The sequence below is a fragment of the Heliangelus exortis genome, chromosome Z (genome assembly GCF_036169615.1).
Source record: "Heliangelus exortis chromosome Z, bHelExo1.hap1, whole genome shotgun sequence".
NCBI classification, from domain to species: domain Eukaryota; kingdom Metazoa; phylum Chordata; class Aves; order Apodiformes; family Trochilidae; genus Heliangelus; species Heliangelus exortis.
The window spans coordinates 8,702,068-8,727,426 of NC_092454.1; the positions used below are offsets into that span (position 1 = coordinate 8,702,068).

General features: G+C 36.9%; 1 protein-coding gene across 2 annotated transcripts in view; it reads right to left on the minus strand.

Annotated features, from left to right (window-relative positions):
* Positions 1-25,359, minus strand: part of KIAA1328 (KIAA1328 ortholog) — a 169,207-nt gene that overhangs the window by 130,950 nt on the left and 12,898 nt on the right. For both annotated transcript variants that reach the window (XM_071731920.1, XM_071731919.1), the window contains one exon: positions 21,960-22,075. In XM_071731920.1, the coding sequence (XP_071588021.1) occupies positions 21,960-22,075 (116 nt within the window). The remainder of the gene's footprint in view (positions 1-21,959; positions 22,076-25,359) is intronic.

Consider the following 25,359-nt stretch of genomic DNA (forward strand, 5'->3'; position numbering starts at 1 on the left):
TGAAATGGGGCTTTTCTTTTTCCCCAACCAAAATTTTTTGGAAAAACTACAGCAAGTTTAGCTTTTAAGGCAGAACGAGCATTCCCATCCCACTCCTACTTACCAATCTATAGCTCCTCTCCTTCCACCTGCAAAATACAAACTCCCATTTGTGATTCTTAGCAATTCATGCTTAAGAATTCATGAGGCTGACTTCCAGCCCAGTGAATGGACATCTTTAAAGAAAGATAAAGTTATGCTTGGCATGGCAGATCCTCAGCCCATGACTGTTGGTTTCCCTTTACTATCATGAATTCCTTATATAATGCAAATAAAAATACTCACGTACAGCAACCTGACAAGATTCCACAAAAACAGAAGTAGCACAGTTACTATAACACGAGCTTCAGTCCCAAGATTGGTGTTACCATTTTAGAAGACAATCCCCAATTTTTATTATCTCAGGAGTCCTCTAATATGACTTGAAACAGATTCTTATATGCCTATTAAGTGAATGGAATTTTCTTCTATATCCATAATGTTTATTACAGGATCTCATTTCTGTTCAAACAAACTTCAGACTAAATTTTCTTCTTAATTAGTAAAAGACAAAACCAGTCTGAAGGACAGATTTGCCATTTGGATGCATTTCTCTAAGAGAGGGATGGAAGTTAAAGAAATATGTAATAGTATGGTAACTGCATAGCGTTAACATATAAAGGGTAGTTTAATAATTCAAGATTTATTTGGAGGCTTGTTTGCAACTGCAGAAAAGGTCAGACCTTGTATAAATAAGGTATTAAAAAAAAGTTTGCACATAAAGTCTAAAGTAAAGATAAGTAACAAAGCTTGTTTACCACCATGTTGCTCAGAGTGTGCAGAGTTAAGATTTTTAAATCAACGCAATGCTAACAATATGGATTACTGAAAAGACTCCGCATAGAGGTCAGCACACATGCATCAGGAGCTCAACTGGAAATCACAAAATTCAATAACACGTAGATTGTGTGAGGCAAGTTTTATTGTTTTAAGACATCTGTGGCTTTGAATTACACTTAGCATCCTTATCTTAAATTTCTCGTTGCTCTTCCTTGAATTTCTTGGCTTTAATATTTTACCAGGCTTACTCCTATGCTTTTGCATTCAACATTTCCCACACTGTTTAGTGGCAGTCAGATGCAACAAATTGGGAAGCTTGGACCTGGCCTGTGATCTTCAGAAAAATCCTTATTACACCACGATGCATCTACTCTGACAATCCATAAATCAATACAGAGACAGATATAACCAAGAAGATGCACAGATATACATACCCAGCTGCTCTGGGATACCTGAGCATGCATAGCTGTTCATATTCAAATATCTGTAATATTGTCAAGTCTATCTAGGGTAAAACAAACTCTTACCTAAACAATGTCTCCAATAAGAAAGTGGAACACTAGAAATACAGACTTGGAGTCTAGGAGCTCAGACATTACTTATTAGTGGCCAACAGAAAACAAAAATATTCCACTGTTGCAGAAAACACAAAATGCATGTTTCAGGAAAAGCAAAGTTTGGATTCATGAAGAAACACTTCCACATCCTTTACCCTGGAAGAAACGTAGAAATTTCAAAGCCTTGGTGAAGAATTATTTCTGTTCTTCTAACCTGAAACCACTACAGTCTAACCATTCCATCCTTTCAAGTGTCTTCTGGTAGGAAACGCAGCACCTGAGAGGAAACGCAGCACTAGCAGAAGGGCTATACAGGGCCCCAATACTAGACTGAATCTAGAAAGCTCACCTGCTGGTGGGAATGTTTCAGCCATTCCCAGAATCTCTAACTTTCATTCAGGTCTGAAGCAGGAGCACAGCACCCTACACATTGGCTCAGCTAATTGCCAAGATGCCACCCAGATGCATTCAGAACATGGAGTCATCAGGCCTGAGCTTCACCACATCAGTGCAGTGCACATAAAAAAGAGGTACCTTTAACTGTAAGAAAACATGGTAGGCATCATCTATGCAAGACACACATTCATCATGAAAGATTTGGATTGACCGGAAGCTGAACATGAGCCAGCAGTGTGCCCTGGTAGCCAAGAAGGCCAATGGCATCCTGGCCTGGATCAGGGACAGCGTGGCCAGCAGGTCCAGGGAAGTGATTCTGCCCCTGTACTCAGCACTGGTGAGGCCACACCTCGAGTCCTGTGTCCAGTTCTGGGCCCCTCAGTTTAGGAAGGATATCGAGGTCCTGGAGCAGGTTCAAAGGAGGGCAACCAGTCTGGTGAAGGGATTCGAGCACAGATCCTATGAGGAGAGGCTGAGGGAGCTGGGGGTGTTGAGGCTGGAGAAGAGGAGGCTCAGAGGAGACCTCATCACTCTCTACAACTCCCGGAAAGGAGGTTGGAGCCAGGGGGGGTTGGTCTCTTTTCCCAGGCAACCCTCAGCAAGACAAGAGGGCACAAGAGGTCTCAAGTTGTGCCAGGGGAGGTTTAGGTTGGACATTAGAAAGAATTTCTTTACTGAGACGGTGATCAGACATTGGAATGGGCTGCCCTGGGAAGTGGTGGATTCTCCGTACTTGGAGATATTTAAAAAGAGCCTGGATGTGGCACTCAGTGCCATGGGCTGGGAACTGCAGAGGTGCTGGATCAAGGATTGGACTTGATGATCTCTGAGGTCCCTTCCAACCCAGCCAATTCTATGTTTCTATGATTCTATGATTTAACTAGTATGCACTTACTTTAACCAAGAATCTGCACTTATTTTATCCTAGAGTTTTGTTTACTAACTTGCACTTTCACATCAACATTATTTCATTCAGTGTTTTAAACATGATTTATATCCTCAATTTACCTTTGATTCATAGTTTCTAATAACATCAGTCCATTTGTGCAAACACTGAAAGGGCATATTAAGGAAGTTTAGATGGTCTGGGGAATTTGTCCACCAATATTAAACACAGAAGTGCTTGCCATAACCTTGTTTTCTAGAACTGTTTCAAATAAGGAAAGTATAACCTTAATGTGTCTGCTCATAACAAACAAGCTAAAACAAAACTAAGAAAACAAACAAATAAAAAAACCCTTCAAAAAACAGGACAATATTGCATAATCTCATATTATTAATTATGTGCTAAACATAGCACATTATTTCAAAGAACTGTTACCCAATTTCAAATTATATGGGGGCAGAAAAATAACCACAAATTAAAACTCAAAGTTTTATGAGTGGGTACTGTCCACAGTTCAGCATGGAGCTCCATTGCCTTTATACAGACTCCAGCTTGCTTACCAGCTGCAAAAGGTCATCCTCAGGGGCTGATGTTAAATTTTAAATGTTTTGAAAATTTGGACAGCTGGTACACACATACACACAAATTAACAGAATGCCTAATAGGTACAGAAGGTGGCTTTGAGACCTTATTAAAGGGTACACTTTTCAGTAAAGGATGCCCTAGAAATGAAGTGTTGAACAGATTTCCTTTCTAAAGTGTGGTTTAAGTATGTGGCACATGCATGGTATGTGCCTATTCTTGATTTTCCAGACACTGACTGTTCAGTAAGACTTCTGATGTACTCATAAATGCGTGGAATTCAATAATCAGTAAAGTGTTTAGAGACAAAAGGGAAGTCAGCAGAATTTCATGGCTAGACAATAGTCAACTTACCAAAACTAGTGACACTTCTATACTAAATACACAGTAAGCATTATGACAAAGGTTAAAATAATGTAAATGCTTGTGCACATACACAGAAGGACAAAGGAAATAATTCCAGTTTTACACCTCAAGCATAATTTAGAATTGCACTATTTAGTTTATAAAAACTAAATGTTAAGAAGGAAATAGTTTATTAAAAATCTGAGGTTTTTACCCTTTGATAGGGGAAATACTTCTTTATCCCAGCAGTCTCTCTCTTCTCTCTTTTTTTTTTTTTTTTTTTTTTTTTTAAGCCTGTATTGAATATTCAGTTGCCTTTCATCCACCCCTGTAACTTAGATTTGCCAGTCAGTTCTCCTTTTCTTTGCTCCTTATTCCAAGCACTCTCCCCAGAATAGTATCATCAATATTTTGTGAATATACATTTCTGCACACACTGATTAGGAATACAGCAGGCATACATGCACCATTCTTGCACATATATCGTTAGGATACTTTTAGGGCCTTATCATGTCAAGCCATATTAAAGTGACATTTTTAAGGCTGACATTCCATTTTCTCTTAGCTTGTTCTGAGTAGACATTTAGTAGAAACCTCACCCCATTCAGGATTTTAATCAAGAGAGAAAATTAAGAAAAAGTTAAGTCTGCTATCTAGGAAAAAGATCTATTGGGTCTTGTCTGGACTAGAGAAATGTATTCTTCTAAGAATCAATTTAGTCTCTGCAATGCACTTGTAAAATGTCACACGTTCACACACAGAAAGCATTGCAGATACTGTTCAAACTAGTTTCATTAACTCTAAATGCTATTTCAGTCGAGCTAAGTTAAAGGTTTACTGACATTGCATTTCATGCTGCTCAAACAGCCTGCCTACCACTTTCCCCACAAAATACTCATGGCCCTTGGAAATCTGCCCAACCTCCCTATTCCTGTGAAATCTGCCAAGAACCTGCGGGATAGGTACCCAAACTGCAATGCTGCTCACAAAGCATAAGTGAGGACAGAGCAAAACTGTGACAGGCTGAAGGCGTAGCAGCAGTGGACACTGCAGAGATTAATTTGCTGATTGAGGAACAATTCAAATTCCTTGCCTTTTGAAAGCCCTACAGCTATGGCAAAGCCTCCAAATTGGAATGAAAATCTAAGCTTCAAATTCAGGTTACCTGGGCAAAGAACTAGAAGTCAGAGAGGAAAGCAGATTGATCCTCTGTTGGGAAGGAACAGGATACTTAAAGATCTCTTTCAGATCTGTTTTTCTCATGTATGCTTCCAATGTAATAGCAACTTTTTGTCAAAACCAATATTCTACTAGGAAAAAAAAAAAAAAAAAGAAAAAAAAAAGAAAACAATCTGCTAAAGTTTAAGAAAATCCTGTTTCAGAAAGGATATTTTCATTTTACACCAGGTGTTCAGCTGCTTGTTGGGATTTTTTTACCATCACATAACGAAATTGTTATGCTTTTGCTCATTATAAAAAAGTCATAATGATATGGCAGTAGCTGAAAGTCTAAAAGGATGACTGACATTCAGTATTGACATACCATGCTTTGAAAAAAAAATATAAATAGATCCCTTCCATTATGTCAGAGCACAATCATCAAAATAGCAGGGTGACAACAGGCATCTCTCACTATGTCACTGTGTCATGAAAGAACACAAACCCAAAAAGTGGCAACACAAATAGTCCTCAGATTTGCTTGAAATACATTTTAGTGGAATGAAATTTAATTTCAAAGGATTACCGATCTCTGCAAAATAAAATTTAAATTTTTTATCAGCTCTAAGTGGAAAAAAAAGTTGCTTGCCTTTATTTCCTTTATATGCTTGCCATTTTCATTGGCTGCTTAAGAATATTACATAAGTAAAAAGGCTAAGTTTTCTATTTGTGATCTATGAAATAACTGAAAGTCAACAAATACAGTCCATACAGTATTAGATGATGGTTTGTTTGTTTGTTTTTTAACTGAAGCTTTATGTTAATACATTGTTAGGATCCATTAACAACAGTTTCTTAGCACTACACCAAGACTATCTAACCAGTATAAATTCTGTTGTACTTTTTGCATATTAGAGTTTACTATACAAAAAAAATCGGTGAAACTTATCTAAGACCATAAAAACTGGGAAATTCTGTGGATTAATCTCAATCAAAATTTGTTTTCAAGCACTGCCATGTCTTCTAAGGCTCTTAGTGCATCCCTTTTCACAGAGCAGGGCATGCAGCATTCAACATTCTGCATGATAAAATTATAGCAAAATTGACATTGTGGCAATGGAGACTACATCTCTATTAAACTTACAAAACAAGGAGCCAACTGAGTTTTAAATAAAAGATAAAGCACCACATGGTTATACTAGGAGCCTCATGTCTGTCAGCAAGTCTTTTCCCAGCTGACCAGAGTTCTGACAGATGATTTGGTATGCAAGTTCATTACAGAGTCTGTCCATACTCTGTACCTTTTGTACTGGAGTTCTGTCAGGCCAATGAAAACAACCAGACAAACATCTTGCAGTGTGACACCATTTCCCTCTATGTATCTGTTTCATTAATGTGCATCCAGTGCATCTTAACACATGAAAATGTTGGAATGAATTAGTCTCCTGTTATCACAGGGTTATCTTGGCAGTAGGCTTGATATCACAAGCGATTCCCAAATTGGCTTTCTAAACATGAAACTCCTGTGTTCACAGCCCTTTAAAAAAAGTTGATGCTGATACTTCTGATAGCAAGGTTTGCAAGCACAGGAGAACTACTGCCTGTTAGCCACAAACCACAGAATCTCAGGATGGTTTGAGTTGGAAAGGACGTTAAAAATCATCTAATTTCAACTCCCTGACATGAGCAGGGACTTGACTGTGTTGCTCAGAGCCCTGTCTGACCTGGCCTTCTTCCAGGGAGAGGCCAGCCACAACTTCCCTCAGCAACACATGTCAGTGCTTTACTACTCTCACAGGAATAAATTTCTAATATTTCATATGAATCTACCCACTTTCAGCTTTAAACCATCCCATGATATCCTATCACTCCATTCCCTTGTAAAAAGTCCCTCCCCAGCTTTCCTCTAGCCCCTTCAGGTACCTGAAGGTGCTCCATCTCCCCAGAGCCTTCTCTTCTCCAGGCTGAAGAACCCCAACTCTATCAGCCTGTCTTCATCAAAGAGCTGCTTGAGCCCTCTCTCTGATCATGAGTTGGATGACCAAAAAAGAGCATTAAAATCCAAACTCTGGAAGCCTCACTGCTTGAGTTAAAATTTAGATCCAATCACCCAAATGCCAAAGGTGACTAACAAACTTTAACAAATCCTAGGGAGTATATCTAATACTGAGACTAATACTAACTCATAGTTTCAGAGCTCTTTGCATACTCCACACTACATAATTGATAAAAAGTGAGAGACAAATAGGAAAAAAGAAACACTGTGTGCATTCACATCAATTTATAGGTGCTGCACTCACTATTTGTGCTGTGACTGATTACCACAGTGCTTCTGGACATCTCTAGATTACAGACACAAAAAGCATTTTCTGAACACATCATCCACGGGCTCACCCATAGCACTGGATCATAGACATGGCTAAGACCAAGGTAAACAGTACCAAGGGAGAAGCAGAGGAATGAGCAGGTTCCAGCACACCTCTGCAGTGAGTTCAGCAAAACTTAGACTACCAGAACAGTAGATGGCTTGTGGCATCCTTATTATATAGCAGGGATATCTGAAAGTCCCAAAGATACACATTCAGAGGCATAATATTGACAGAATGTCTGGAGAAGAAACTCCAAGAGGTCCCTTCTAATTCTCCTCATGAGTTACAACAGCACAACTGCAGTGCACAAGGGAGAGTATTGCTTTCCTTTTTTTTTTTTTTGGAAAGACCCCTTTCAAATGAAGATCCAGAACTATAATATAGATCCATATTAGGTAACACACTTCAAAGATTATTAGTGATCTGCCAGAAAAATTAGGAGAGCATGCCTACCATACTTGTCTTCCTGAATAGAAAACCTCTTTCCTAGGGAATGAAATTTCACATCATCTAGCAAGCAGAATCAAACAGTAAAGAAGAGTTTAAGTTTCTGTATAATCCCATATATACTTCATGAGTGTTATAAACTTTTGGCAGATATACTAATCTTTCGTAAGTATTCAGATTTCACAAGTCCTATTAAAATAAAATTCTTGACATTAAAAAAAAAAAAAAATAAAAGCAAGAAAGCAGAAGAACACCTTAAGCAATGCAGTATTGAGGAAAAGAGAATGAACCACCCTTTATTACAGCTCACAAACACATTTTGGGTTGCTCTGCCAAAAGATTTACTGGAGACAAGATGTCACTGATTCAGCACAGCCACGATAATTTTATGTCAAAACTGTGAACTACAAAGCAAACCTCCTGCAATGTAAGAGTTACCCATACTTCATCTATTTTCAAGCAGCAGAAGCAGAAAATAATGGCTCTTTAAATAGGATATAAATTGCAGAACTTTTACGTTTTTTATAAAATTGTAGCTAAGAATCTCCTTTAACATCAACAAAAAGAAACAGACATGCCAATGGAAAAGGGTTGCAAAATATCCCCAAGAGTGATGCAAGACAAAGACTGAGCCAAACCAAACACCAAAGGACAGCATTTAGCAAATTTTAAACAATAAATTTTCCCAGAATGGTTTCAGCCATATTTATTTCCTCATGCACAGTGAAAACCCACAATATGAAAAGTATGTTATTTGCTAGATGCATAACATGAAATATAGATCTGTTGCAGATCAAGTTCTCCAGCTTCTGACTACTTTACCTATGCTGGGAATAAAGCCTGACTTTGTTGTGGGCAGCACCATTAACAAATTCAAGACACCAGGACTATACAGATAATGCAGATCCAGCTAAATGATGCATTTTCTCTCCAAATTTAAACCATTCACAACAGCTTGATATCCCTGAACAACTACCAGTGAACACCTGCAGTGGTATCCCAGGCTGATAATGAAGCACAAATAACCAGGATTCCTAACAAGAAGAATTACAAGACACATTTGTCATGGTAGAAATCAAAGGAATAAGTCACATCATAATTTGTCTGCTCAGTAATTTCAATTACTTAAAAGCACCAACCTTTAATCATAGCATATACGTGTATTTAAGTTTGACCAGAAGTTTTGCTAGGTTGCTTTACAAAGATTAATTTATTGTGACAACTTACATATGCAAGAAAAAACAAAAGAAACAATTAATATCATTGCTATTCTGACTTTGCTAAGCTCCCTGACCTTTCAATCAGACAATTCTTCTCAACTTTGTTCCATTTCACCAAAATTTCTAGTCTGTTCTAATCCAGAAGTCAAGCATGATTCAAGTATCCAAGTGAAAAAGAAACTTTTCTCTTTTTGTCCCCTCTTCTCTCATTGAGAGGGCAACATCTACTGCTCCAATTCCTTCTCTGTAAAACATTATGCAGAAGGAAGATCTTTTCTCCCTTTGTCCCCTCTTCTCCCATTGAGAGGGCAACATCTACTGCTCCAATTCCTTCTCTGTAAAACATTATGCAGAAGGAAGATCTATTTAAGCAAAATGCTAGCAAAAATGTTTAAGCTAGCTGCGACTGTGTCTTTCTTGGAAATTAAAAGGTGTCAAAGAAACATTAGCAGATCTTTTAAAACACAGATCCTTAAAAAAAAATGGCATATTGGAGAGAAGTAGCAAGTGAGCCAAGGCAGATATTTACAGTTTCATGAACAAAAGTATGTTATGAGTCTTGTTTAAAAGACACAGGGTTCCTGATGGTCATCTGTTCCCTGCAGATGAGCCAGGAGAATCTCCAATCCATCAAATATTGGTCAGAAGAACGCAATTACATTACTGTTAAATTCTTTGGACTGTCCTGTGGCTGTTTCTGCAAAGAAGGGTGAAGTACAACATGACCCTTGCCAAAACGAGACAAGTTCAATATAAACAATTAATTAAAATCAACAAGGTTGAACAGTACACAGATCCCTCGACATCAGAGCAGACGTACCTAAGGCAGAGTACTAGGGTGGGTTTCTGGGGAAACCAAGAAGCTTTTTAGAGTAACCAAATCTAGTTTCACACTACCAGAGATAATACCATGCAATTCTTTCCACAGTCAAACTCTGTCCTGAAGGTAACTTTATGCTACTGTATAATATCAATATTATATGTTATAACTCCTCAAGACAGAAAGTTATAAATTTATTTCAAATTTTTACATCCCTCTATTCATCAGGCAAATTTATTTATTAGATTTATTGTCAGGCTAAAGCAAAGAGCACTGGCAAGCTAAGTATGGTTATTTGCACTGAAACAGAGCAGTAAGGCCTCACAGAACTTGTCCAGTTACCTGAAGTGACAGCTGGACTGTGAGTGCTGTGCTCAAGTCATATTCTGCACTGTTAAGGGATGATGAGTAACATCTGTAAAAGCACTGATCTTTCATTAATGTGGCCAACAATATTTATAGTAACAAAGAAATTCTCCCTGAAGATAATGAAATGTGAAGAAATCGACACACTCATCTGAGTAGTGTAACAGGAAGCAAACATGTGCTATGAAGGCTGCTGAGTGCTTTGCTCACATTTTTACATAATTACTAATGTTCTTCTCTGTGAAGATGCTAAATTAAAGCAACACCCTCTTACTTCAGTACTGTGTTCCCAGCTTGTAAACAAAATTGGACCTGACAATTATTGTGACCACATTACATTCTATTTACCACTTCTTTTATTTTTGCATTTTGGAACATGTGCCATATTCCATTCCTCCTCTTGATGCTTCACAAACAATTTCAAGGTGTCATAGCTTAATGTGCATAAACTTGCTGAAAACAACGTCTACAACAGGATTAATGGATGCCTGCATTTCATGCAGAAGCTTCATTTACAGGACTTCAGAAGACAGCAAGGTGCCACTTTACTGTCAAATTCCAAGCTGAGCTTACAGAACTACTAGGTGGGGAATAAAATTCATTTTTACTTTCATGGACTTTCATGCACAAGTCAAATAACAAACATCCACAACTGCATTTTCAGATTTCCAAACAGTAACACTAAGTAGTTCAGATGGTTAATACATGGTTTCATTTATCAAAACATGAGCCAATATACCACAAATGCAACTGTACAGGGAAAAAAGGAAGCCTGGCTGACTGCATACTGCTGAAAGAAAAGTCACATTGCTAGATCTATCATATTCAACTTTGCTGGAGTTAAATGAATGCATAAGCAATACTTTTGGCCTGGCAATTAAATTTAAATAATCATCTTATGGCATGTTAAAAATTACAGTCTAGGATGCCATCACAGCATGCCAACTACTCCCTCACTGCATCTGCACTGGCACCAAGCAAGACGCATTAGCCATAAACAACACTACTTTTTGATTTCATGGTTCCTTCAGCCAGGAGGGTTTGAGAAAGCTTAGACAGACAATTGTTTTATTCCATTTTATTCTCGATACTTGGAATATACATCCTTCAGCTGGATCACTTTTAAATCACTTCAGTACTTAAGCTGTCACACTTGATGCATAATCTGACACCAGAGTCATAGTTTGAATATTTCAGTTCTATTACTTTTAATTCTGTGCCAGTTAATCATATTTTATTTAAAGGTAAAATGTTAATCTTCTGATGTTAAAAATCATCATACTTTACCTTTTTTATGGCTGCATATTAAAATAAGGATACTTGCCAATTACCTAGAGAGTTCTTTTCAAGATTCAAATGAGAACTTGACAAGAGGTTGGCCCAGAATATCTGCAGTACAACAGTCTGCTCTGCATGCCAAAGGTGCTCTCTTCAAATTTTCTAGTACTTCACAGCTGATATTAGCTGATCTCACCAAGTGCTACCTCACTTTGCTGCATCCTATTTTAATTCTGACTAAAAGGCTTACCTAAAAGCACCTTATTCCAAATTCTTTCCTATAAACTTGTTGCATGCACTATTGCAAGCTCAAAGCTGTAATAGAAATGCTTCAAAAAGCCAGTGGTTCTCTCTGAGATAATGAAAGCAAATCCTCAGTTGTTTTTTTAATATTGCTACTTGTCATTACCTAAAATACAGCTCTACCCAGACCACCAGAATGAGGCCTTAGACTGCAAGCATTTCCCAGCAGGGATTTTTGTCTCTGTACTTGTCTGCAAAGCAAGCAGCAAATTGTTAATCATCTAAAATTAAAAACACCATAAGCCCAGAACCCATCAGAGTATATCTCCAGTTTGCTCACATGGCCCTTTATGCATAAAATATGCTTTTTTTATTTGAGTCCAAATACCCTTTCCATTTGGGGCCTGCCTTCAAATCTTCTTCTATGACATGCCTGAGAAGAGAGGCATTTGTAAACATTTATTTTTACCTAAAAAATACAACAAAAATGACAAATCACACTTCTCTCGGTCTATCATGTGACTCTAGAATTTTCATCTTAAGATTTTCAGAGATGTACAATATTTGCATTGCTCAAGGCTGCAGGTGTCTGTGAAATGCCACAACTAAGCAATGTGCATGTAATTTAACTTCTAACACAATGGCCAGCAAGCAATATGCCAAAATTTTAAATAAGGAGAAGACAGCAGAGTTGCACAGTGCCACATACAGTAAATCAGTAGAATCATAGAACTGCAGATTCATGGGGTTTCCATACTCATACACATGGGTTATGTCTGGCTTATAAACAACACACTATCTTGATATCTACTTCTCCCCATAGCCACAAATGTATAGTGCACTCATCTGCTCTACCTTTGGGACTCTCCTTACAACTGTAAGTCATCCTAGGGTAAAGTTGATACAGAAAAAGATGCAACAATATTGACTTCATCTTTAAAGAATGAAAAACAGTGTGGGTTTGGTGGTGGTGCTGATTTTTTTTTAATTCCATAATTTCCACATTCAGAACCACAATTTCTGGCACCGTCTCTCAGGTTTTGGTGCTCTGCTTCCACCATTAACTTCAGCACAACTATCAAAGCTCTCACATGCTCTTAAAGAATCAAAACAACATTGATCATACAACAGCCACCATCTCCACTTAGAGAGGGCTCACATACCTCTCTGCCTGTCTGCAGAATTACAAAAAGAACAAACAAACAAAAAGTACTTTAAATGCAAACTAATAACCTCACGGTGCACTGATTCACAATGTGCTTCTGCTGACGAGCAGCATATCTAGCAAGTGAAACTTCCTGATCCTTCCCAACACTGACTGCTGCCAGGGAACCCAGTCCATGGACCACTGCATTGACAGTATGCATGAGGCTCCATGGCTTGCATATGAGGCAACCTCAAGGTTACAGGCTTCATTTTAAGACATCATTACTTTGAATTTTAGAAGACGCTTCCTCCTTCATGTGATTGATAGTCTCCCACCCTTCATAAAGAAAGTATCTGTTACAACATTTGGAAGTGACTTGCAGTGGTGAAAGCCAAGTTTCATTTCTTACAGATTGTTTACAATGAAACAAACTATATCTAAAAAGTGCAGATATGCTTTTTTATTTCTTTTGCAGTTCAGGGGAGGGGGGAAGGAAACACATCTCTGATTTGTATATTAAAGCACAAGCATCTGTCCTACTGATGATATTCTAGGGAAGCACATTAGCATAAAATTTAACGATGTCAAATAAGTGGATGTGAAATAGGGACTGCGTAAAGACACTATTTCCAAGCCTGACAGAAACATCACTGTTTAGAAATGCAAATGAAACCATTATGTTCAATAATTATATGAAAATATGAACAGTTCAGCATGTTTTCCAGCCCTGATGGTGGTTAATGGGATGTACGCTTATGTAAATAACTACTATTAAGGCTAATGCTGAAAAAACCTAATAAATTCATACTAAAGCAACTGATTTAGTACGCTTTTAAACCCCAGCAGTGCTCACTTATTAGAAAGGAGTGCATTCTTATGTTTAGAACTCATTACTGTTACAAGTCACTGCAACTCCATTAATTACCATGCATTAATGAAAATGGGACACATACAAAAAAAAATTATTGCCTCTCAGCAGTTTTCTTTAAAGACAAAATATAGGGGTATTACCATCATGGGGCCTTGAGGGGAACATATCAGCAACATGATCTTTATTACTACAACTGTAGTCCCTGTGCTATAACCCTGTGGTATTGTTTGTCCCAAGAAGAAGCTAATCTTTACATAAAACTCTTGACATATACACAGTGAAAGTGACCATCTGCCATCAGGAAAAGCCTGCCATTTTCACAATTAAAAATGCATTTTAAAATACATATACACTAGCATATGAGCTGAAAAATGTGAATGTTGAAATGAAAAACTACAATTCCTGAAACTAGAGTGAGGAGGTATACTGCAAATAGAATTAAGGATAAAAACTACAGATGGAAGCCCTCAATGAAGTTCTTGTATATAGATGAATTCCATCCAGTATGACTCTCACACTTTCAATGGCATCCTAGAGGGCCATGGAATTAAGACTTCAAGTACACTATTCAAGCCTTTTTGGTAATACTTGAAAAATTCTTAGCCCTGGTTTAACATCACAACTGGAAGAGGAGCAAAACCAACACAATGCTGTTACAGCAAAGAATCCATACAGAAATTAAAAGCTGCGATTTCTTGAATGTCTATCACTCTACAAATAATCCACTTTCATTTTCTAAGCAGTCCCTGAAAATGAGATATTATTGTAACACCAGTAGACCTTAGGATGTTTAGCAAGGTTGAAAATGCTTTTATATTAGTTTCCATTGATTGTCAGTTCTAAATTAAGGATGGTTTAGAGCCACCTTATAGGAGACAATGGACAAAGAACAGTTGCCAAAGGGAGAAGAGTCACACAAGACACAACACAAGTTATATGTCTAGTCTTAGCTGCTGTAAACTTCAGTCCAAGTTAGCAATTTGCTACAGAAAGCCACAGCACAGAGTCACAGCTCATCAGACTACAAAACCATCATGAATAAGAACTATAAAATCCCATAAAAATAGAAAAGAAGGAAGAGATGGTTTAGGTTTTAAACCTCCATGAGTAGTGACAAAATTCATATAGGCCAATGTCCACTATAACAGACAATGTTGAATTAATGCTATGTTTAAGTGCAACGTACTGTCCGCATAATATGGCAAAAATAAAGGCTATTCTGGCCTGAAAAATTTACAAACTAAAAGTGGGTAGCAAAACTAGCCTTGCACAAGGCCAGCAGCTGACAGCATACAACAGCAAACATGCACATGATGGCAGTCACTGTGACAAATGTTTGATGGGGGAGCAGTGAAAGGAAAAAAAAAAAAAAACCTAGAAAACTGATTGCTTTTACTAAATCTTCTCTGAAAGAGAGGTATGAAGTGTTTTGCTATCTAGACCATTAAAACCACCTCATAAGCGAAGGCCACTCTAAGGTTGAAAACAGTAAGACAAATTTGCTACTGATTAATAATAAAGCCATTCATTTTATTCTTCAAATCTAAAGTAATTACCAACCAGAGCATGGCAAATGGATTTAGTAGAAGCCATTACGTCAGAAGAATCCTTTAAAGACGAACAGTAATTTAAAAGACTAAACTGAATAATGAACTCTCCTGAACAACAATTATTATGAGATTGATTTATTGAAAGTGTATTTAATCATGCAAGAAATGTTTAAACTTTCAAAAGTAGTTCAGGAAGACAAAGTAACCAATAGCAGAGTCAGCCCAACGTCCTCATTATAGTTGAGAAGCTAAAGCAGATGGAGAATTCATTTAGTTTGGAAGGATAAAGTACATCAATTTCTCTGAATCCACATTTTTAGTCAATTTGTTACAGTACCAGCTTCAACAATTAATGATCTCATTTTCCCATTTGTGCTTCCTTTTAAGAGATCTCAGTCTTTGTTTCCAAATGAACCAAATGTCATAAAGGAAAACTTAAATTAAAAACAAACAAACAAACAAACATCACATGCCTAAAGCCAAATGCTTCAGCAATAGACAAAAAAGCAGAGGTCAGATAAGTAGACGGGCCAGCTAAAGTGCTTTAAAATAGAAAGATCTGCCTTTCACCCGAGACACAGCCTGAATTATACAAAGTACCTTTTACCTGACTTATTTCAGGCTTTTTCCTTATGGTAACTGATGCTGATATGCAAGACTGCCATGGCTATAGCTGCATTTCTAATGACAGGTCTCTCCCAATATTTCAGACAGGGAGGGCTCATCATGATATCCAGTTTGCAGATCCACACCAGACACTTAGTATAGGTAATATCATGTCTGTGCTTTAGTTACCACTCATCTTCCATAGCTAGAGGACAGGTCTTCTGTGGAGCATACACCTACCAATGGCTACAAACTACCTGGCAGAACAGAACTCTCATGTTTTTGCCTCAGAAACACTCATGCTCTGCCACAGACACCAAGCCCAGTAGCAGGAACAGATCACTGCAGGGCTGGTGGGCAGGAAATTCATCTCCTCTTCAGTCAGCCACACACAGAACAACATCATCCCACACTTTGCACCATAAACTACAAAGCAACTTTGCTTCTCTTATTCCACAGCTACACTTCTGCATTTACAGTGTCATCTCACAGACAATCCTGCACCACTGAGCGTAAAGTTTTAGGACAAAAGGTCTATCTAGATCATATTGTACAGTAGGTAATGTTGACTGTTCAGATGTTGCTCTTGATACTGGATAATTTCACCACATGGACAATGTAGCTAGCTAGGATTACACATAGAAAGCTGAGCTTTGAATGAATCTTCACTCACTGATCCCTTTGAACACTCAACATTACAGTATGCCTCACCTTCTTTTAGTCTAAAAGTTCATGAAAAATTCAAAATATCTTATTCATCCAATAGTCTCAGGCTGATTCTTAAATATATGCATTATTTAGTCAATACTGCCATTACAGAATAGCATATAAATATTCAAGAACTTCTTAATAAGTTCTGCTTTTTTTCAATAGACCATAATGGTTGCTTAGGAACATTTGCAAGTAGAAGAAATAACAACAGTAAGGGAAGCATTTTCAAAGAGCAAAGCAGTTGGATAAAACAGAAGAATGGAGCAAACTACTAATTTTTCATTTTGCTCACAAGCCTTCAGACAAATTATAATGCACAAAAAGATATACAATATGCATTCACATATGAAAAATAGGAAGGGAATAATTAAAAACAATAAGCTAAGAAGACCAAGTTGAGAAATAAAAAGGAATAAAAATTATAGTTATTCCACTCTCTCAGTTTCTAACTTGTCAGAAGCTATAGCATCATGAACTGTGCTACAGAAACTATAACAAAAACAGAAATCACACTTAGGCTTAGCCAAAGTGAAATTCTAAAACTGCAATTGAGTTTTAAATAAATAGCCTGCTTTTCAAAAGCATCAGGCACAAGTTTCCTGTAAATGGAAGTTTTTCTCACTACATATTCTTCTTCCCTTTTATCATTTTGTGGGGAAGAAGGGGAGGGGGGTAACACGGTAGGCGTCCAACTTCCATACTTACGTATTTAACTATACTATTAATTTCCATACTCCATTTCTCTGTGACTCTGTGTAGTCACTGTGAGTTTAGACTGAGCACTCCTTTGCAAATGGCAGCCCTGAGAAGGCACAAACACACATCTGGGGGCACAGGGACATTGCCACAAAGTACATGGACAAAAGGTTTCCATGCTGGACCTTTTGTTTTGTTTCTTCACCCGTGATGAAAAATTGCTGGGTCAGATTAAAAAGGAAGGGAAATAAAAGAAGTTCTTTTCCCATTTTCAGGAAAGCAAATAAAACATTATAGAGAAAAGTAATTATGACAGAATAAACAAGTGAATTCTGTACTGATACATGGTTTTCTAATACTTCATTCTTTGACATTAAGCGTGTCAGCAACTATTTTTCTTCTGAAAAATAATACTAATTCTACATTAATACAGGAACATAGGAAAAGGAGAAAATATGTAAATAGCACTAATTTATGAGTATACGCAAGACTAATATAATGAACTAAACAATAAAATAACTTTAATAAAACTGTTTTATTAAAGTCTCTAGATAATGCTTATAAGAAGCTCATTATTCTTCCAGCAAATTAATATTCTGTGTCTCACTAACAGTATTAGCAAATGAACTGTTTTAGTTAAATTAATATTCATGTTAACTGCATGCAAAATCAACTAATTTAGTAGTCCTAAGTTACAATATTAAGGACATATATAAACATATTCTGTGATGATTTTTAAGATTAACCAAGTAAATCATATGGAATTTGTTGTATGAACTTGGCTGGGATTTCAAATCAACAGATCATGTTAAGTCCAACCAAAATCTTAAGAAATCCAGGTACATTCTAAATATAAACCAAATCAGTGGGCTGAAGTGTTTAAACTTATAAAAAGGAAATAGTACGTCAGTAATAAACAGAATCTCTTCTTCCCTTTGCCTCCCTATTCTTTTTATCCAAAATGATAATGTCCACATAGCTTAGCATTCAGTAAGCATATTTTTTAATTTTAAGAGTTTCTTCTCTCCCAATCAGTAAATCTTCATAGAAGCGTTCAAGATATTTTTGCTTCTTCATTTATGCAACACCATCAAATTTAGATGGAAAAAAAACCTTGCTAGTGATAAGAAGAAAAGCTGAAGACCATAACATAATTTCTTTGAGATCTGAAATAACTCCACTATTTATTTCTTAATAATCTCATTATTATCATTTTTTTGCCTAGGACATCTACAATGCCAGTACTGGAGCATCTTAAAAAAAGTATTTTCCTGCTTCTTAAATTAAATCATACTTGGGACCTAAAATAATAATAGGTGCTTGAAAATATGCCAGACAAAAAAATTCAACCCCGAAGCTTATTTTTTTAACAGCTCCTAGTAGAAGTGGAAGAAGAGGCAGCACAAATAGCCTAAAAGCATAGTGTGTTGTGCACTATTCATCCCTTACTTTGAAAATATAAACAAAACAACAAAGCTAAGAACATTGACATTGCAAGTCAAACACTTTAAAGGCAATGCCAGAATTTAGATTGTTGCAGTTTAGCCACCTGGAAAGTACCCATCATGATCTGGGAACACAGAAGCAAAGAGAAGGCAAATGTCAAAAAAAAAAAAAAAAGAGTAGGTGCTGAATGAGACACAGAGATAGGTTAGACATGGTGAGCCTTCTCACATCAGCTTAGTCCCAAATCCTGTTTCAAAATATGGAGGGCAGAATACACTGAACAGACACAACCCTGCTTTCGTCCTCTTACAATCATCTGACTGATCCTCACCACTTGCCTCATCCTGGCTCTTCCTCAACCCTGACAGCTTCTCCCAAGAACTTTTGAACTCATCAGCCACAGGCTTTACTTCTTTCCTATGAGCCATGTCCAGCCCAACCTTCTTTTCCAAGTTTTTCCCTCCAGCCAGGTTCTAGTTCTCAGTTGCTCAGTGCCACTGTTTAATCTTCCCTTTCAGAAGATATTTTTTTTCCACCACTTTCTCATCCTCATAGCTATAAGACACTTTCATTTTGGAATGTATCAAAATAATAGGAACACTTGTTAACTGATTTTCCAGTTTGACCCAACTGGCTGAATTTTAGCAAGAACAGCAAACGATGTATGTCATATTAGCACACATACCTTACACCACACTAAGCATCACATCTCCAAAGCACAGCAGCACTGGAACTTTTTTAGGAAAAAGGCCTGCGTTTATATCACACAAAGGTTAGATCCCTAGGATCTAATCTACTTTCAGGATTGCCTGAAATTTTACTTTTTGCTCTCAACCCAGCCAGAACTGACCAATTACAAAGCAAATACAAGCTTAGGCTTCAGACAGATACTGTTTTCCAATACTGTTAAGCTACTCAAAGTTTTACAGGGAGATCACTGCACAGCACCTGTGCCCCTGCCCCCCAAGGCTTTTGTCATTGCTCATCAGCTATAAATTCAAATGCACAGATCCACATAATATCTCAAATAAAATTAAAAAATGACATGAGGAAAACCTGCCTGTACAGTTGGGATTTAGTGGACACAAAGGGTTTTAATATGTAAGAATCCTAACAGAAAAGAAACAACCACTTAATCAAACAATAAAACATAAGGCTGAAAAAAAACAACACACTTCCTGTGCTATTCAAATTGAACCTTTACTAAACCAAAATTACACTCCACTGGATAGCTGCAATTGTAACCAAAGCACTTAATATTTTAGGGTAATTTTAAGTACTGGACTAGATAAAGTAATTTTAAAGAGAAAAAATTAGATTTGGGAGAGAAAAAAGAAATAGCTAAGGTATGTAAAATTCATTTTACCAGTCTTGAAAGTTTTTTTTATAGTATTATATCCCTGATACCTTATTTGCAAGTAAACTGTACATTTCCAAAGAACCTGGAGATTTCAAGTTCCTGTAATATTAGAAATCCTTGAAAATACTTAAATTTTATATACTTTCATATAAGTGTGAATACTTTTTATTCACCTTTGGCAAGTATTTTCTGCCATTTCTTGTCCCTGCAACATGGTTTAAGATAAAAAAAATAACTGATCAGAGGCATGTTGAGTATCTAGAATTATTCGGGTATGATAGCCAAGTATTGCAGTAGTTAAAATTACATAGTTTTAAATTATAACCTTGTTTTATATTTCTAGGTTTTAGAGTTTTATGAAGTGTAAAATTGCTTGCATTAACCTTCTGTCATGTCTACCAGACTTCTGAAAAAGTATTCATGCTTGTGCAATCTATTTCTAGTAAAGGGAAAAAACAAAACAAAACAAGCAAGCATGCCTACCTCCCAATAGCCAAATAAACCTCAGGTGGATTAGTGAAAGCTTTGTGTGCATTAATTAAAAAATATTAATCATGAACATATATCCCACACACAATCATGAGCCGGCTGAATACATAAGACACAACATACAACTAAATACTCATTTCAGTGAAATCAATGTAAAAGAGCAGTAGTCCCATTTAATGGCTCTTAAATACATGAGATTTAATACTTTCCAGGAACTGCTCCATGCCTGGCTAAGCTTGTTGATGTGTATATTATTTAGTACAAACACACCAAAGTATTTCTATCAGTAGAAGCACCACTGTGCTATAAGGACTCTTCTGGTCATCTAGGGCAGCCCCTGGCTGACAGACATGCCACTGAACTCCCTGAACTCTTTCCATAAACCAATCAAGATCCCTCATTAAAAAAAAAAAATTAAAAAAATAATAATTGTTTCAAGGCTTACAGTGCTAAACTGTGAAATATGATTGCTCAGCTTTTCAAGAACCCTCCTCTATCTTCACATTTAAGTTTGTCAACTGTTTATTGACATTTAATTCTTTTCTAACACAGCCTTACAGCTTGAATAGACCCTTTTTGTCTCAGAATTGTCTCTCCCCCTATTCACCCTACCACCATTTCAACCTACTTCTATGAGTCTAAACACATGCAAACACTTCATCTTCTGCTCAGAAAATAAGTTCTCCAGGCCCCTCACCACTTCAAGTAGCCCTTCTCCACAACTCTTGTCACTAACTTCATTACTTACTTGAAAGACTCAGGACTCACAATAGTATCATGCACTAGGTTTCATCAAAGTTTTTAGAATAGTATTAGTATCCTCCCTACTTAAAATACAGCACCTAATGAATCACATTTTTGTTTTTGCTATAGTTGCAGCACTGCCTTGACTGTAGTCAATCATTAGCCTTCTGAGGAATTAAACAAGAAATCATCAATATCAAAGATTTGGAAGAGAAATTAACAAGATAACTGCACACAATTCTATCATATCACACTGAGTGAAAACTGTTATTCCAGCAACACTGACTTTGCATGTGATATTCCAGGACTGGAACTAAGCATATGCCGTTTAACAAAAATGGAAGTCACAGCCTGCAAGAAATGATAATAAGCTAACTTTATAAAAAAGCAAACAAACAAAAGCTTACCCAAAAAAGTCTGCACTGAATAAAATACATGTTAAATGCCTTCAGTGTAAATTGCCTTTCCCTGACACAGAGAGCAATGGAACATCATGCACGTTTTAGATCTCAATTACAACAACCTAACAGGATTAAGTAAAACCTCCTAAATCTGTAACTATATTTTAATGTATAAATTCCTTATTGTCACTGACAAGTATCTGTTTCAAAGCAAAACAACGTCACAGGAACAGCTGGATGGCAGTTTTAAGCTCAAATGAGCCAGCATCACACGCTGACAAGTCATCTCTCTGATTGCTTTTGAATGGCAGCACATGCAGATTTATTCTGTGCCATAAATTAGAACAATTATTTCTCTGCAGTTCACTTTTTATTTCAGACAGAAAGCCCCTGAACATATTTTTAAAGGATATCTTCCCTTTCCTTGATGATAAGTTCATTCTGTTCCTCTAGCTGTCTGATCTTCTTCTCAAATGACTCCTGTTCAGCTTTCAGCCGTTCTTCTGTCACCTCCTTTTCTTCACTTACTCTGAAAAGAATGAGAGAAATAAAATATATGCACATAACCACAATGCCTGACTTCTACCTCCTCTGCTTTCCAGGTAAATGGATATCACCCTCTCCATCCTTAAAACAGGTTAGTTCCTCATAATGTTTATTTTATTATATTACACTGGAAGATGCATAGGACTTTATGCAACAGATTACTTTTTTTCAAAGATAGTAGTCACACTAGAGCATATGCACATTAATGGGCAGCAAAGAACAATAAAGTGAGAACTTGCACCCACAATTAGATTTGTGCAGTCTGATTCCTTGCAGCCATAATGAAGACACACTGGGATCCTTACAAGCCTAGGGCATGTAGACAGACAACTCAAATAGGAAAGCTTAGCAGCTGAGACAGAAAGGAAATTGAAAAACTTTTCTGTTTCTTCATATATAAACTAATCCTTCTTTCACTTTTACTGGTCAAATATAAGACCAGAAAAGGAACCATTTTTCTTCTTAGTTTTCTCCAAACAAAACAGTTTATCCTCTTATGGGGATTTTAAAATATCAAGCCATAGGAATACATTTTCCTTTCTGTCTGGGCGATGGCAACCTGTATCTTACTGCTCAGTTTAAATAATTGGATCAAGCTTAAATGATGGCAATGTGAGAAAGGTTTACAATGGTCATTTATTCTGCACCTCAAGAGCAGGCTGTAAAAACAATTAGTCTGGTAGGCAAGAAGACCATTATTCACAGATGATCCTGTAACTATGCTAAAAAACATGGCTTAGAAATCATGGTTCTATAATAGCTCTACAAAAATAGTAAGTAATGAGCTTAGACTAATAAATATTATTGCTATGCACTTAGACAATTTCTGTGCTGAAGGCTCTTAAAGTCTAGGCTTTTATGATGATGAAACAGCTGCCACAACACAAATGACAGGAGAACAAAGCACTATAACTGTCATACAAACTTCAATATTAACTTCAAGTGGAACATTCCTATAGAAAGAGAAAATGAGGGAAAAACATATAATTATATATCTACATATATATGCACTGGACTACACCTTCCACTCATCAGATTCATTAATACTTAACTCCATTCAGGGACTGAGCCACCCATTTGACATCATGACATTTCCTTTAAGAGGGAAGAGTTTTGTTCTGCTGTTCCAGTGGAGAAACCATAACACCACCCCACTGGGGTGAATTATAGATATACAGTATTCCCCAAACTTGAAAACTAACCCACAGCCCTTGCCATAACAGATCAAGCAAACTGCATTAATTTTGAAATAATTACTAACACTGAAACTAACAATCTCTCTACCATCCTGGAAGGAGAAAAATAGCATTCAGCATGTAATCATATTCTGCAAATTAGAGCAGTTTGAAATGTAACAAATTATCAATTACAAATTTTCTAAATTACAGAAAAAGACATGAATGTAGCACAAAAGCATTCCACTATTCATCTGCCCAAAGCCTTAGTTACAATCCTGTCCCCAGCAGTGTTCATCAACTCATTCCTATGCCCTTTTCCCTCTATTCAAGGCTGTGAAAACAGATGTACAAAAAGAAAATAGTGAAAAGGCAACCAACTATATTAATTCTGGATCCATCACAATACCTATGTAACTTCTTAGTTAAGTAGGCATCAAATTCCTGAAAACAATCTACCACACATCATTGCTCCCCAGTGCAGTTACAACTATGGCACATATGCCACAGGATGCAAATCCAGCCTTTTGCATCTAACCACAAGTTCTTCTTCTCTGAATCTTAAGCAATCAGGTTAGTAAATACATGTATGATGACCTTCATGTAATCCATGTACAAACTTCCTTCAGATAATCAGTGAAAGATGGAAGAATGTCTATTTCTTAGAGAAAAAAAAAAAAAGAGAATGAAATCCATCAGTTAGAGAAAGACAATGAAGATGAAGACACACACAATATCCAAGACAATGGAGACACCATATAGATGAAAGACCAGAGGGAAACATGAACACAGAAAAAAAAAAATAAGATCAAAGGGGAAAGAGAGGACAAGTACTATCTCTGGGGCTCCTGATAAGAAAGGAAGCATGCTTACTAGCTGCAGGAGTGATGCTGCATCAGAAAAAGATTTGGGACAAATGAAACCCTGAGCCATACTGGCACCTAAGAATACTAAACTCAAACAACGTTGTAAGAAAATAAGGTAAGAAAGAACAGAACACTGGAGAAATTTTACTAAATCTAGCAGATTTTACCCATCTATAGATTCTGTGATTTGCTGCTTGACTGCCTCAAATTCACAAGCTTTGTTTGTATTTAACACAGATCACAGCCAGCTGTCATACTCCCAGACACATTAATACACTGTGCCACATATCTTGTGCAGTAAATGAGAACAGTAAACGATCTTAGAAGAAACTTGGCAGTATGTGTTTATGTATCACAAAGCAAGAGACAGCTCATAAAGGGCAGGGGAGATACAGAAAACAGTTACCCACAGGAGGAGGCAAAAGGAAGTTAGAGAAAAGGAGTACAACAACATAATCAGATTATGCTGGATTTATGTCACATCCTATATATAGCTCAGTAAGGTTTTTTTATACACTTAATTTTTTTTTGGCTTCTGGCAGTAAAGAACAGATGATTTTTAGCAGAACTATGAAGGCCACACAGAAACATCACATGGCTCATAATGTTTCTCAAAAGGACTTTCATCTGTTTTCATCTGCTCCTGGTCAGAAAAGAGCAGTGAAAAATGGAAGGCACTGCAACTACAAAGGGCACAACCGCTCCATGGGGCAACACACCAATGTCCAGCTCTATTATTGTTCCTTCCAGAACAAATAGAGCACTGACAGGTGAGAGTGAAGATGACAAATCAGTAAACTATTCCTGCTGCTCAGAGTCTGCAACATTTTCTTGCAGTTTACATTAACCTGTGTTGTGTCACAGGATACCATCTTTGTTCCAAGATTAGTTTTCAATTCAACAATTGGAAGCTTCTGTAATTCTAGACACATCTAAATAGAGGTTTTAATTTTATTTCAGAGGAGCCCCTGTAGAAAAAGAAAAATTCATAATGCAGATATATTGACAAAAAGCCCTCCTAGGACATGAGCCTTGGGGTTCAAATTAATTTCTAATTCACCACTTCCAATTATTATGGTGTGCTCCCAAGTCCACTGCTGATACTAGTACTTCTGATTGTCTGATCTGAAGAAAAAATTGATCAACAAGTTTGCTGATGACACTGACTCATTCCACTGAGTAAGCAGAATTGATGCTCTCCAGGTGGAATTTTTGAAGCACTGCAC